The following is a 16,277-nucleotide window of genomic DNA, read 5'->3' as shown; positions in this document are numbered from 1 at the left end:
AACCATGTATGTGACTACACCTGACTGAGAAACGCCCCCAGGTATAAACCATGTATGTAACTACACCTGACTGAGAAACACCCCCAGGTATAAACCATGTATGTAACTACACCTGACAGAAACGCCCCCAGGTATAAACCATATATGTGACTACACCTGACAGAAACGCCCCCAGGTATAAACCATGTATGTGACTACACCCTGACTGAGAAACGCCCCCAGGTATAAACCATGCAGGTGACTACACCCTGACTGAGAAACACCCCCAGGTATAAACCATGTATGTGACTACACCTGACTGAGAAACGCCCCAGGTACAAACCATGCATGTGACTACACCTGGCTGAGAAACACCCCCAGGTATAAACCATGCATGTGACTAAACCCTGACTGAGAAACACCCCCAGGTATAAACCATGTATGTGACTACACCCTGACTGAGAAACGCCCCCAGGTATAAACCATGCAGGTGACTACACCCTGACTGAGAAACACCCCCAGGTATAAACCATGTATGTGACTACACCTGACTGAGAAACGCCCCAGGTACAAACCATGCATGTGACTACACCTGGCTGAGAAACACCCCCAGGTATAAACCATGTATGTGACTACACCTGACTGTGAAACGCCCCCAGGTATAAACCATGTATGTGACTACACCTGACTGTGAAACGCCCCCAGGTATAAACCATGTATGTAACTACACCTGACTGAGAAACACCCCCAGGTATAAACCATGTATGTAACTACACCTGACTGAGAAACGCCCCCAGGTATAAAGCATGCAACATGAGTCAGTAGACCACCATCAGCAGGAAAAACAACCCAACCAAAGACACGTTACTCATGAAGGTTTTATTGTTTGAGAGACATGAAGAGTATTTCAGAGCATGTTTGCTGTCACAGCATATACATGATGTCACAGAGGAGTATGGATCAGACCTGGGTTCCAACACTACACTGAACAAAAACATAAACGCAACATGTAACAATTTCAATGATTTCACTGAGTTACAGTTCATATGAGGAAATCAGTCAATTGAAATAAATAAATTAGACACTAATCTATGGATTTCACATGACTGGGAATACAGATATGCATCTGTTGGTCACAGATACCTTTAAAAAAGTAAGGGTGTGGATCAGAAAACCTGTCAGTATCTGGTGTGACCATCGTTTGCCTCGTACAGCGTGACACATCTCCTTCACATAGAGTTGATCAGGCTGTTGACTGTGGCCAGAGGAATGTTATCCCACTCCTCTTCCATGGCTGGGGGAAGTTGATGAATGTTGTCCCACTCCTCTTCCATGGCTGGGGGAAGTTGATGAATGTTATCCCACTCCTCTTCCATGGCTGGGGGAAGTTGATGAATGTTGTCCCACTCCTCTTCCATGGCTGGGGGAAGTTGATGAATGTTGTCCCACTCCTCTTCCATGGCTGGGGGAAGTTGATGAATGTTATCCCACTCCTCTTCCATGGCTGGGGGAAGTTGATGAATGTTGTCCCACTCCTCTTCCATGGCTGGGGGAAGTTGATGAATGTTATCCCACTCCTCTTCCATGGCTGGGGGAAGTTGATGAATGTTGTCCCACTCCTCTTCCATGGCTGGGGTAAGTTGATGAATGTTATCCCACTCCTCTTCCATGGCTGGGGTAAGTTGATGAATGTTGTCCCACTCCTCTTCCATGGCTGGGGGAAGTTGATGAATGTTGTCCCACTCCTCTTCCATGGCTGGGGTAAGTTGATGAATGTTATCCCACTCCTCTTCCATGGCTGGGGGAAGTTGATGAATGTTGTCCCACTCCTCTTCCATGGCTGGGGGAAGTTGATGAATGTTATCCCACTCCTCTTCCATGGCTGGGGGAAGTTGATGAATGTTGGCAGGAACTGGAACACACATCCCAAAGATGCTCAATAGGGGGTGAGATGTCTGGTGAGTATGCAGGCCATGGAAGAACTGGAACATTTTCAGCTTCCAGGAGTTGTGTACAGATCCTTGAGACATGGGGCCGTGCATTATCATGTTGAAACATGAGGTGATGACGGCGGATTAATGGCATGACAATGGGCCTCAGGATCTCATCAGGGTATCTCTGTGGATTCAAATTGCAATCAATAAATGCAGTTGTGTTTGTTGTCCATAGCTTAGGCCTGCCCATACCACAACATCACCACCACCATGGGGCACTCTGTTCACAACGTTGACAGCAAACTGCTCACCCACACAAAGCCATACACGCTGTCTGCTCTCTGTCCGGTATAGTTGAAACCAGGATACACCTGTGAAGAGCACACTTCTCCATTGTGCCAGTGGCCATTGAAGGTGAGCATTTACCCACAAAAGTGGGTTACGACGCCAAACTGCAGTCAGGTCAAGACCCTGGTGAGGACGACGAGCATACTGATGATCTACCCTGAGACGGTTTCCGACAGTTTGTGCACAAATTCTTTGGTTGTGCAAACCCAGTTTCATCAGCTGTCCAGGTGGCTGGTCTCAGACGATCCCGCAGGTGAAGAAGCCGGATGTGGAGGTCCTGGGCTGGCGTGGTTACACATGGTCTGTGGTTGTGAGGCCGGTTGGACGTAATGCCAAATTCTCTAAAATGACATTGGAGGCGGCTTATGGTAGAGAAATTAACATTCAATTATCTGACAACAGCTTTAGAGGAGATTCCTGCAGTCAGCATGCCAATTGCACGCTCTCTCAAAACTTGAGACATCTGTGGCAAAACTGAACATTTTAGAGTGGCCTTTTATTGTCCCCAGCACAAGGTGTACCTGTGTAATGATCATGCTGTTTATTCAGCTTCTTGATATGCCACACCTGTCAGGTGGATTGATTATCTTGACAAAAGAGTAATGCTCACAAACTGGGATGTAAAAAAAACATTTGAGAGAAATAAGCTTTTTGTGCGTATGGAACATTTCTGGGAACTTTTATTTCAGCTCATAAAACATGGGACCAACACTTCTTGCGCTTATTTTTGTTCAGTATATTCAAAATTCAGTAACTTAAAATCCTTTAGCTGGGCTTGATCATGTTTGCCTGGCACAATGGAACCAATAGAATATTTGCAAACTGCAAACCCCGTCCATCTCACATTCCAGACAGGCTAAAAGCAAAGGATCAAAGTATTTGAAAGATTCTAAATAGTATTTGAAGCCAGGTCTGGTATGGATACATATATAAAAGGCCCTTTGGGGGGAACATAGAGGAGGTAGAAGTATAGAGTCACAGACACCAGCAGAGCTGACGCTATGGCTGTGTTCCAAATGCCACCCTTTTTGTCTTTATAGTGCACTACCTTTGACCAGTGCCCATAGGCCTCTGGTAAAAAATGAGTGCACTATGTAGAGAATAGGGTGCCATTTGGAACGCATACTATACATTATGGCACCTAACACGTTACCTGAACCCTATGACCTGGCATAAGGCCTACATATCATTGACATAACAAATGACATGAATAGTCTTAAAATGATCTATAATCTAGTTGGCTAGTGGTAACTAGCTGACCTAAATAACAGTTTGGTGTCATGACAGTGTTAAGTCAGTTGTCATAAGCTGACATAACAATATATATATATTTATATTATGTCTGTTATAACAGTGCTACAATCTAATGAAGGGTTTGAGGGATTTCCAACCCCAATTCCAGCTTGTGTCATGACAGTGTTATGTCAGTCGTCATAAGATAACATCTGCAGTCATAAGTGTTTATAACACCTGTTATGTCATTTGTAAGACACATACATTCCAGATGAATGTGGATGTGTCCCTTAAGATGTGGGAAATAGCAACACAAGCAAACACATAAAAGGCAACAGATGTGGAGCAATGCAGGAAACACAATAAATATGGAGTTCCACGTTAATTAACACTTAATAAACTCAAAGGTTCAGCCGTGATGGTCCTTGACCTCTTGACCCCAATACGGTACATATAAATATTTATGTCACTTTCCTCAATTGAAACTTGATTTGTAGAACACTCTTTCTCTATAATACAAACTTGACTTTTCGAAAATATGCCACGTTAAACAAGAACGTTTAAGAATGCACCCCAACTGACACACTATTCCCTATACAGTGCACTACTTTTGACCAGGGCCCATAGGGGTTTGGTCAAAAAAATAGTGCACTGTGTAGGGAATAGGGTGCCATTTGGGAAGCAATGTAAATGTAACTTCTGCAGTCACCTTGATAAGTTGCCTTACGGTCTAAAATTCACAATTCTGCAGAAAACATCAATCAATTCTGATTCATACAGTAACACACATGCTGGTGTAGATGCTTTAACTTCATAACTTAACATGGTAACTTCTCTATTATAATATTTATAAACAACAGAGTGACGTGAACTAGCTCCTTCTGCCGTGAGCTATTTTCAGCCTTTGTCGGTTCAAGTCATCAGCACTTTGTCGGTTCAATGCGTGTAAACATATTTCTCATTCAGTAATAGTGGTCAATGGCACGACTTGGAGGATGGACACTAGAAATACAAGATATGAAATCTCAGAACCCCCAGAATACCATGAGCAGCTGTCAATCATACCCACAACCCAATAGAAACTCTGAAATATATAGAGAGCTCCCATTGGATCAGAGAAATTGATTGATCCCGTCCAGGGAAGTTAAGAGACTTCAATATCTGTTGTTGGACACTTTGATTTCACATATGGAATAATACATTATAGTACCAGCAGTAATAAAACACAATGAATGGACATGCTGGAGAGATGTTGTTGAAACAGAACTGACTGGATAGTCTTTGCTATTGTACATGTCCAAGGGTTTTACCCAGCAGCCACCACTCAGTCCAGCAGCAGGGTGGTGATGGGAAGACAAAAGTAATTAAAAGCTGATGACCTTCTCAGGTAACACACACACACACACACACGTTGTTGTATATTATTGTATTTTAAATGTGTGTGACTGTCCTTGTCTATCAGTGTATCAGTGTTTTGTTACTTGTCATGTTTTGTGTTTTTTGTGGACCCCAGGAAGAGTAGCTGCTGCTTCTGCAAAAGATAACGGGGATCCCAATAAACAAACAAATCAACACGATCACTGACAGAACAGTCAACCACGACGGGACAAGCCCCATGCAATCACCATCAGGACAATCAATCAAACTGCCTTTTTTTATAAGGGGTATGCTGCAAGCACAGGCACAAAACAGACTCCAGCAATACAGAATTCCACCAATAACCAGAAGCCAAGGCTACTTCAGCAGCAAGCCAATACTGCGAGGTTAGATCACCTGGTAACCAATAGAGACAGGGTCACCACTTCCTGTCAAAACAGGCAACAGGAAGCAAAACAGAACAAAATACAGACCAGAGACCAGAGCTCATATCCACAAATAACCTCAGAGTTGGTGGGCTGGTCTAGGATCAGGTCCCCTCCTGTCCATGTAATCTTATTCATTATGATCTAAATGGCAAAACTGATCCTAGATCAGCACTTCCACTGTGCTTTATTAATTCAGACCCAGAGGCCCCTGGAAATAGCAGAGGACAAACATTGAGTTTAGCATTTCAGTTCATCAAAATACACATCTATCCATACTGTAGTGCAGATGACATAGCTCCTTGTTCTCCCCCGTGGGTTCTACTGTCCACCTTCTGATAGTCGCTCATTGGTTAGTGGGCGTGCCATGATGAGGTTAGCCAGTTGTCTGGTTTTCCCACAGTTAGTTGGGAGGTTTGCTCGCATGCTAATCGCACGGACGTGGACATCGTTCTGTGGCCGAGCGCCTGGACAGAGCCGGGCCGAGCGCCTGGTCAGAGCCGGGCCGAGCGCCTGGACAGAGCCGGGCCGAGCGCCTGGACAGAGCCGGGCCGAGCGCCTGGACAGAGCCGGGCCGAGCGCCTGGACAGAGCCGGGCCGAGCGCCTGGACAGAGCCGGGCCGAGCGCCTGGTCAGAGCCGGGCCGAGCGCCTGGACAGAGCCGGGCCGAGCGCCTGGTCAGAGCCGGGCCGAGCGCCTGGACAGAGCCGGGCCGAGCGCCTGGACAGAGCCGGGCCGAGCGCCTGGACAGAGCCGGGCCGAGCGCCTGGACAGAGCCGGGCCGAGCGCCTGGACAGAGCCGGTGTCGACACCAGAACGTGAATTCCCATCATCAGAGAACATCCTTCAGTAAAACGTCCGTCAAACGGCAGTCCTTGTTGTCGTGGCCATTCTTTACCCAGGCGTCAGTAGCGAGGAAGAGCTCTATCCAGTAACACCACAATACAAAAACATTCAAATTGTATTTCTTTTTTTACACACAGTTCCCTCAAAAAATATGAAATATATAGTATAATATATCTCTCTATCATTTGTGTAAATACAGTCAACCTATACTGTAGAAGAGGTTATTCATAAAACGTCAACAGCAATTCTGAATATAAACCTCCCATCAATGCCTTGTTATGTTCAGAACAGATGGTCCAAGTGAAACATGCCTCAGGCCTATAATAACCTGTACTGTGTACGGTGTGTTCCGCAGCAGATAACACATGACGGTGATCAGGGACCCTATTTATCAAGCGTCTCAGAGTAAGGATGTTGATCTAGGATTAGTTTAGCCGTTTGCATCATAATACATTATTATTATGGACAGGGAGGACCTGACCCCAGATCAGCACTTCTACTCTACAGTGTTTCTCAACCTCAGTTCTCCCGGTCCACCAGCCGTTTGACTGATGTCTGATTCACACTATAGCAACGACCCGAACCGTACTGGCTCTGATATTTTATCTTCACGTTATCCTTTCCAACATGGTTTCAGCAACTATGGTGGACGCGTAACCAGGCCAGCCCAGTATAGCTTGGCCCGGCCCTGCAGTGTGAATCAGACAATACTCCCAGCAAGCACATAACGTTCTGAGAACCATATGTTACTTAGAACTTGGTGAGAGAGTGGTTGTTCTATGGTTATTTAGCATAGAATCTTCCCACAACTTCCTGGGAATGGTGCAGGATAGCTGCTTGGCTTTGGAACATTCTCAGCACATTTAATCACAAAAAAAACAACGTATTTTGGTATTTCATTACGTTATGTATTTCAACGTTTCATATAAGTTCAAATATAGCTACATTTCATTTCAATTTTGGTATTGTTCTCCAACTGGTTTGACATTGGGAATGTTCTCAAATAGTTCAGAGAAGTAAGACGTGACAATTTTGCTTGTTCTTGGAACTTCTCTTCTCAGAATGTTTGAAGAACTTTCAGTTTTACCAGTCAGGAAACTATGGCTTCCTTCCCACAACCAATGTGAAACCGAAAACATACGTTCCTTCAACTTCAAAGGAACCAAATGTGCTAGCTGGGCTGTATGTAAAACAACTGGGTTGAGAAACATTGCTGCAGGGCAGATTCAGGCGGCTGAAACATTCAAAGCATTGCAGCTTGAAAGACGACAACATAAAAGAGCAGCCATAACTCTCTAAATGGAATAGCGAACGCTATCCTTTCTGTGAAGTAGATTTCTACCTGCAAGATTTGGAATGATTCACCTCACCTAGTAGTCCTTCACCCATAGACTCTGGTTCTCAGGGTTAGCTACTTTGAGTTGACAAGCAGGAGGGGGGAGGAGGGTGTGTGATTGTGCGTGTCGGTGTGGGTGTGGGTCTGTCTACAAGAGGAACTCTGGAATACCAGCACTTTCTCCCTTAAAGCACAGTGTCCCCCGACACAGACATCCTGAGACTAGGATGCCCCCCCCCCCCCCCCCGGGTAGACGTCTCAGGTCCTCAGCTTGAGGATGACGGTGGCCAGGATGAGGAAGAAAGTGTTCCAGCCCAGGGTGACAGCGAAGCCTCGCCACACCATCATCCTGGAGAGACCCCAGCCTGAGGGAGAGACGTCATCACATGATGTGTGTGTGTGTTGTGTCAGTTTGACTTGGAAGCTCAGGTCCTACTGTGACGTGAAGATGAGACAGACAGACAGACAGACAGACAGACAGACAGACAGACAGACAGACAGACAGACAGACAGACAGACAGACAGACAGGATATCTGTCCTCCACTAGAAGCCTATGACTAAGCCACGTGTGTCTGTCTGACTACTGGCATTGTGAATCATTTAGAACACTGTGTGACTACTGGCATTGTGAATCATTTAGAACACTGTCTGACTACTGGCATTGTGAATCATTTAGAACACTGTGTGACTACTGGCATTGTGTATCATTTAGAACACTGTGTGACTACTGGCATTGTGAATAATTTAGAACACTGTCTGACTACTGGCATTGTGAATCATTTAGAACACTGTGTGACTACTGGCATTGTGAATCATTTAGAACACTGTGTGACTACTGGCATTGTGTATCATTTAGAACACTGTGTGACTACTGGCATTGTGAATCATTTAGAACACTGTGTGACTACTGGCATTGTGAACCATTTAGAACACTGTGTGACTACTGGCATTGTGAATCATTTAGAACACTGTGTGACTACTGGCATTGTGAACCATTTAGAACACTGTGTGACTACTGGCATTGTGAACCATTTAGAACACTGTGTGACTACTGGCATTGTGAATCATTTAGAACACTGTGTGACTACTGGCATTGTGAACCATTTAGAACACTGTGTGACTACTGGCATTGTGAACCATTTAGAACACTGTGTGACTACTGGCATTGTGAATAATTTAGAACACTGTGTGACTACTGGCATTGTGAACCATTTAGAACACTGTGACTACTGGCATTGTGAATAATTTAGAACACTGTGTGACTACTGGCATTGTGAACCATTTAGAACACTGTGACTACTGGCATTGTGTATCATTTAGAACACTGTGACTACTGACACTGTGAATAATTTAGAACACTGTGTGACTACTGGCATTGTGTATCATTTAGAACACTGTGACTACTGACACTGTGAATCATTTAGAACACTGTGTGACTACTGGCATTGTGTATCATTTAGAACACTGTCTGACTACTGGCATTGTGAACCATTTAGAACACTGTGTGACTACTGACACTGTGAATCATTTAGAACACTGTGTGACTACTGGCATTGTGTATCATTTAGAACACTGTGTGACTACTGGCATTGTGAATCATTTAGAACACTGTGTGACTACTGGCATTGTGAATCATTTAGAACACTGTGTGACTACTGGCATTGTGAATCATTTAAAACACTGTCTGACTACTGGCATTGTGAACCATTTAGAACACTGTGACTACTGACATTGTGTATCATTTAGAACACTGTGTGACTACTGGCATTGTGAATCATTTAGAACACTGTGACTACTGACATTGTGAATCATTTAGAACACTGTGTGACTACTGGCATTGTGAATCATTTAGAACACTGTGACTACTGACATTGTGAATAATTTAGAACACTGTGTGACTACTGGCATTGTGAATCATTTAGAACACTGTGTGACTACTGGCATTGTGAATAATTTAGAACACTGTGTGACTACTGGCATTGTGAATCATTTAGAACACTGTGTGACTACTGGCATTGTGAATCATTTAGAACACTGTGTGACTACTGGCATTGTGAATCATTTAGAACACTGTCTGACTACTGGCATTGTGAACCATTTAGAACACTGTGACTACTGACATTGTGTTTCATTTAGAACACTGTGTGACTACTGGCATTGTGAATCATTTAGAACACTGTGACTACTGACATTGTGAATCATTTAGAACACCATGTGACTACTGGCATTGTGATTCATTTAGAACACCGTGCGACTACTGGCATTGTGAATCATTTAGAACACAGCGTGACTACTGGCATTGTGAATCATTTAGAACACCGCATGACTACTGGCATTGCGAATCATTTAGAACACCGTCTGACTACTGGCATTGTGAATCATTTAGAACAGTGTGACTACTGGCATTGTGAATCATTTAGAACACTGTGTGACTACTGGCATTGTGAATCATTTAGAACACTTCCCTGCTGATTCCGGACGAATAAGGTGTCTAAAGTCTCAGGTAACACATGTGTGTGTGTGTGTGTGTGTGTTTATAGGCTGATGCCACAACTCGGTGCAGACTGGATATAAGCTTCAATGTACTGTGTTGTGTAGCTAATTGCTATTGGATAACGTGTGTGTGTGTGTTACCTCTGTACATGATGCATCGCAGGGCTTCAGAAGCGTAGGTCTGGGGCAGGGCCAGACTGATGTAACGTAGTGGATAGGGGATGCACTCCACAGGCCAGATTATACCTGTAGAGAGAGGAGGAAAGAGAGAGACTTAGAGAAACAGAGAGAGACTTAGAGAAAGAGAGTGTCAGAGAAAGAGAGAGAGACATAGAGAAAGAGAGAGAGACTTAGAGAAAGAGAGTGTCAGAGAAAGAGAGAGACTTAGAGAAAGAGAAAGAGAGAGAGACATAGAGAAAGAGCGAGACTTAGAGAAAGAGAGTGTCAGAGAAAGAGAGAGAGACTTAGAGAAAGAGAGAGTCTGTCAGAGAAAGAGAGAGACTTAGAGAAAGAGAGAGTCGATCAGAGAAAGAGAGAGACTTAGAGAAAGAGAGAGTCTGACAGAGAAAGAGTTGTAAGAACTGAACTGGAATTTAACTGAATAACATTTTATTAAACTTCATTGTGAGAACATGTAAGAGCTAATATTGTAGATTTACAAAGTGACTCCCCCATAAAATACTACTGAGGTTTGTGTGTGTGTGTGTGTGTGTGTGTGTGTGTGTGTGTGTGTGTGTGTGTGTGTGTGTGTGTGTGTGTGTGTGTGTGCGTCCTTGTGTGTGTGTAAGACCTGGGTTCAAATACTATTTAGGGTATGTGAATTACTTTCAAAGACATTTAAAATAATTTAGATATTTTCTATTTGATAAGACAATTAGCTGAAAATACTCAAACACTCCCATGCATTTAACCGAGGCATTTTAAAATAGTTTTTGAAAAAACTTGCAAATAGTAGGCTATTCATAGGAAATCATTTGAAAATACTTTCAAATACTTTCAACAGAAATTGATTCAGGCAACATTATTAAATACACAGAAAATAAGTATTTAAATAACAAATACACATGTATTTGAACCCAGGTTTGGTGTGTGTGCGTGCTAGCGTGTGTGTGTGTGTGCTAGCGTGTGTGACATACCACTGACGATGAGGTTGGGGTAGAAGACAGTGTGTGACGTACCACTGACGATGAGGTTGGGGTAGAAGACACCCAGGGCAGCCTGGTTGGCGTTCTGTTCATCATCGATGGCGGATGAGATGACCAGACCAAAGGAGATGCCAGTCACACCCTGCAGCCCGATCAGAGCTATAACCAACACCAGGCTCCCCTCATTAGGGATCTGGAGGGAGGGAGGGAGAGAGATATGATATGATGGACTCAGGTACTGGTAAGAATAGAAATATATTCTCCAGACACCTCTTTGGACTGAGTGACAGCAGGGTAGCCTAGTGGTTAGAGTGTTGGACTAGTAACCGAAAGGTTGCAAGTTCAAATCCCCCGAGCTGACAAGGTACAAATCTGTCATTCTGCCCCTGAAAAGGCAGTTAACCCACTGTTCCCGGTAGGCCGTCCTTGAAAATAAGAATTTGTTCTTAACTGACTTGCCTAGTTAAATAAAGGTAAATAAAGTGTCTCACACCAAACAATTAATGCTAAAAGTCACCCAACAACAGTTCCATCCACGTGCCTATTGACAATCAATGGAGTCTGAAGTTTCTATTCTTCTGTTGACCGATCCAGACCTCGGTTCAAATCTTTCATTTTTCTAACACACTGTTGAAGAAACGTTTTTAAATGTAATTACGCTGCCAGATTATATTGAGGTTTATGGTAAAAAAAATATAAACAATTCCAGGGTAGAGGAGAAAAGAATGTGCCTATTTAAAAGCTATAAATTATTGCAACGTTATATAGAATAAATACAGTATCATGCTATAAAGGAGAAGCGTGACATTGATCCTTAAGAGGATTTATATTCTTCAAAAAGACATGGGTGTTTATCATTCATTTATAAATAAAACACATGTGGAAAACGCAGAACGTCCCTTTAACATTTTACTAATTAAACTTGACCTGCTTCCCCCTTTTCTGAATTATTTCTCAATTTACAGTATCAGTGCAGTAATGTCACCAAGTGACCACTAGATGGAGGTGTGGCACCACTACATAAGGTAGTGCAGTGTACCGTACCGTGTAGTATTGTAGTAGTCAAGCCAGAACTCGGATTCTGCAGTCACAGAGGAGCTTTTGAAGTCAACTCTGCATTACAAGTCAACATCTCTGCCTGACTATCACCCATATTCCCTAACACTCCAAACATCACTGCTCTAGAGGAGATCTGCATGGAGGAATGGGCCAAAATACCAGCGACAGTGTGTGAAAACCTTGTGAAGACTTACAGAAAACGTTTGACCTCTATCATTGCCAACAAAGGGTATATAACAAAGTATTGAGATAAACTTTTGTTATTGACCAAATACTTATTTTCCACCATAATTTGCAAGTAAATTCATTAAAAATCCTACAATGATTTTCTGGATTTTTTTCCCTCATTTTGTCTGTCATAGTTGAAGTGTACGTACCTATGATGAAAATTACAGGCCTTTAAGTGGGAGAACTTGCACAATTGGTGGCTGACTAAATACTTTTTTGCCCCACTGTACTTCTCCACAGTCACACCATGGTGCTCAGTGTGTGTACAACACCAGTGGAATAGGGATGTGAACATGAGACAGGGATGTTCAATCATTCAGGAGTCATGATAAGCCTTGCTGATGAAGACGGATGGAGGCTGCTGTGTATGTGTGTGTGTGTCTGTGTGTCTGTGTGCTTGTGTGTGTGTGTGTGTGTGTGTGTGTGTGTGTGTGTGTGTGTGTGTGTGTGTGTGTGTGTGTGTGTGTGTGTGTGTGTGTGTGTGTGTGTGTGTGTATGGGTGTGTGTCTACGTGTGTGTGTGTGTTACCTTGAAGACGAGCAGCATTAAGAGCAGTAGTAGAATGACCTGGATGCTGATGACAAACAGCTGGGAGATGAGATGGGCCAGCACAGTCTCCAACGAACTAACACCTGGAGAGAGAGAGAGAGAGAGAATGAAGGAGAGAGTGAAATAGAGGAGAGGAGAAAGGGAGGGAGGGAGAGAGAGGAGAAAGGGAGAGAGAGAGTGAAATAGAGGAGAGGAGAAAGGGAGGGAGGGAGAGAGAGAGAACGAAGGAGAGTGAAATAGAGGAGAGGAGAAAGGGAGGGAGGGAGAGAGAGAGAACGAAGGAGAGTGAAATAGAGGAGAGGAGAAAGGGAGGGAGAGAGAGAACGAAGGAGAGAGTGAAATAGAGGAGAGAGGAGAAAGGGAGAGAGAGAGAGAGAGAGGAGAAAGGGAGAGAGAGAGAGAGAGAGAGAGGGAGAGAGAGAGTGAAATAGAGGAGAGGAGAAAGGGAGAGAGAGAGAGGAGACAGAGAGAGAGAACGAAGGAGAGAGTGAAATAGAGGAGGAGAAAGGGAGGGAGAGAGAGAGAGGGAGAGAGGGAGAGTGAAATAGAGGAGAGAGGAGAAAGGGAGAGAGAGAGAGGAGACAGAGAGAGAGAACGAAGGAGAGAGAGAGGAGAAAGGGAGAGAGAGAGAGAGGGAGAGGAGAGTGAAATAGAGGAGAGAGGAGAAAGGGAGAGAGAGAGAGAGGGAGAGCGAGAGTGAAATAGAGGAGAGAGGAAAAAGGGAGAGAGAGAGGGAGAGAATAGTGGGACAGGAGAAAAGGAAGAGTAAGGTGGGGAGAAGATCATTTAATGTTCTGACAAACTGGCCCATGGTGATTTAACCAGATCTTCTGATTATTGGTCAGGATAATCCACCTCCCCCTAGTGGTCTGTACTGGTCACTACATAGATAATGACCCCAAACAATGCATTACAAATGGAACCATATTCCCTATATCCAAGCCAGTTCCACTGTGTTTTGTCATTGTTCCCCTCTGATGAGGGACATTTTTAGACCTGGGACACCAGGTGGCTGATATTAATGATCAGGTAGAACAGAAAACCAGTAGGGTAAGAGTTGAATATCCCTGGGTTATATAGTGCATTACTTTTGACCGGTGCGCTATATAGAGAACAGGGTGGCATTGGGGACACTTGGGCCCTCGTCAACAGTAGTGCACTAAATAGGATATAGGGTGCCATTTGGAACAGATCGTTATCCACTTAATGAACTTTGACCTCTTACCTGCAACCCAGCACCTGTCCATTAGTCCCTCCTTCCTCTCTATCACGAAGGACAGAGCCGTCAAGCCCACTGCCAGGTAGAAAGTGATGCTGTGTAGAGAGAGGGGAGAATGAGGGACAAGGGAGGGGGAGAGAGAGAAGGGAGGGTGGGATAGAGAAAGGAGGGTGAGAGGGAGGAGGGGGAGAGCGCGCAGAAGGGAGGGGAGAGAGAGAAGGGAGGGGGGAGAGAGAGAAGGGAGGGGGAGAGAGAGAAGGGAGGGGAGAGAGAGAAGGGAGGGGGAGAGAGAGAAGGGAGGGGAGAGAGAGAAGGGAGGGGGAGAGAGAGAAGGGAGGGGAGAGAGAGAAGGGAGGGGGAGAGAGAGAAGGGATAGGGAAATAGGAGAGACAAGGAAAGGAGGAAAAGAGAGGATAAAGAGAGAACTACATCTTTGTCTCAGTAAAGCTGACTAGGTTCAGACTGAATCTCTACCAGGAGGGAAACCATAAGACATACAGTATCTTAACAGATTATCATCTTTGTCTCAGTAAAGCTGACTATGTTCAGACTGAATCTCTACGAGGAGGGAAACCATAAGACATACAGTATCTTAACAGATTATCATCTTTGTCTCAGTAAAACTGACTAGGTTCAGACTGAATCTCTACGAGGAGGGAAACCATAAGACATACAGTATTTTAACAGATTATCATCTTTGTCTCAGTAAAGCTGACTATGTTCAGACTGAATCTCTACCAGGAGGGAAACCATAAGACATACAGTATTTTAACAGATTATCATCTTTGTCTCAGTAAAGCTGACTAGGTTCAGACTGAACCTCTACGAGGAGGGAAACCATAAGACATACAGTATCTTAACAGATTATCATCTTTGTCTCAGTAAAGCTGACTAGGTTCAGACTGAATCTCTACGAGGAGGGAAACCATAAGACATACAGTCTCTTAACAGATTATCATCTTTGTCTCAGTAAAGCTGACTAGGTTCAGACTGAATCTCTACCTCAGAACGGCTCCTGGTGTCACAAACGTGGTGAAGTCTGAGTCCATGCTGCCATAGATGGGCTCCTCAAACTGGAAAGAGATACGGGACAAAGAGAAATAGTCAGTTGAATATTTTCCTCCCAGTACACCGTGTATACACGGTTATACATTCAATAATGCAGGCTACATCACAGTCCTTCAGAAGGAATAGGTGCGACTCTCGCTCACATTTAAAAACGTAATTTTTAATCTAATTTGAGTTAAAATCATGACGTTTCGGCCGTCAATGGCCCTCGTCAGAATCAATGGTCTTGGCAAGACAACAACATGTTGCTATAGCATAAGGAAGCCAGGTTAGCATCAAGGCTAGTGGATGTGGATGGCAAAATACTATCAACAGAGTGTGATCCCCAAATAGCACCCTATTCCCTACATAGTGCACTACTTTTGACCAGAGCCTTATGGGAATAGGGTGCCTTTAAGGGTGCAGTCAGGGTTTTAAGGGTTTATTGTTGTCCTACCTTGACAGGAAGAGAGACCAGGTAAGACATGCTCCCCATCTTATACTGGACGAAGTCCTGAGGAGGGAACAGAATGTTTCACTTCACTACTGGATGTATCTTTATCAACAGCTGGGCTGCATCTCAACAGTCTGAACAAGCTACTTCAACAGCTGGGCTGCATCTCAACAGTCTGAACAAGCTACTTCAACAGCTGGGCTGCATCTCAACAGTCTGAACAAGCTACTTCAACAGCTGGGCTGCATCTCAACAGTCTGAACAAGCTACTTCAACAGCTGGGCTGCATCTCAACAGTCTGAACAAGCTACTTCAACAGCTGGGCTGCATCTCAACAGTCTGAACAAGCTACTTCAACAGCTGGGCTGCATCTCAACAGTCTGAACAAGCTACTTCAACAGCTGGGCTGCATCTCAACAGTCTGAACAAGCTACTTCAACAGCTGGGCTGCACCTCAACAGTCTGAACAAGCTACTTCAACAGCTGGGCTGCATCTCAACAGTCTGAACAAGCTACTTCAACAGCTGGGCTGCATCTCAACAGTCTGAACAAGCTACTTCAACAGCTGGGCTGCATCTCAACAGTCTGAACAAGCTACATTAAC

The 16,277-nt window shown here is 44.2% G+C and overlaps 1 protein-coding gene across 4 annotated transcripts in view; it reads right to left on the bottom strand.

Annotated features, from left to right (window-relative positions):
- Positions 1–843: 843 nt before the first annotated feature.
- Positions 844–16,277, bottom strand: part of LOC129864794 (ABC transporter G family member 23-like) — a 65,738-nt gene continuing 50,304 nt past the window's right edge. For 3 of the 4 annotated variants that reach the window (XM_055937098.1, XM_055937103.1, XM_055937092.1), the window contains exons 14-20: positions 15,677–15,733; positions 15,175–15,245; positions 14,179–14,267; positions 12,933–13,036; positions 11,109–11,310; positions 10,114–10,218; positions 844–7,843 (exon numbers count right to left, since the gene is read on the bottom strand). In XM_055937098.1, coding sequence (XP_055793073.1) covers positions 7,737–7,843; positions 10,114–10,218; positions 11,109–11,310; positions 12,933–13,036; positions 14,179–14,267; positions 15,175–15,245; positions 15,677–15,733 — 735 coding nt within the window. In that variant the 3' untranslated portion in view covers positions 844–7,736. The remainder of the gene's footprint in view (positions 7,844–10,113; positions 10,219–11,108; positions 11,311–12,932; positions 13,037–14,178; positions 14,268–15,174; positions 15,246–15,676; positions 15,734–16,277) is intronic. The other variant, XM_055937087.1, reaches the window with a different exon arrangement.

This window comes from Salvelinus fontinalis, chromosome 1, assembly GCF_029448725.1.
Source record: "Salvelinus fontinalis isolate EN_2023a chromosome 1, ASM2944872v1, whole genome shotgun sequence".
NCBI lineage: Eukaryota > Metazoa > Chordata > Actinopteri > Salmoniformes > Salmonidae > Salvelinus > Salvelinus fontinalis.
Note: the sequence above shows the minus strand (reverse complement) of the source record. Positions and strands in the feature narration are given on the sequence as shown.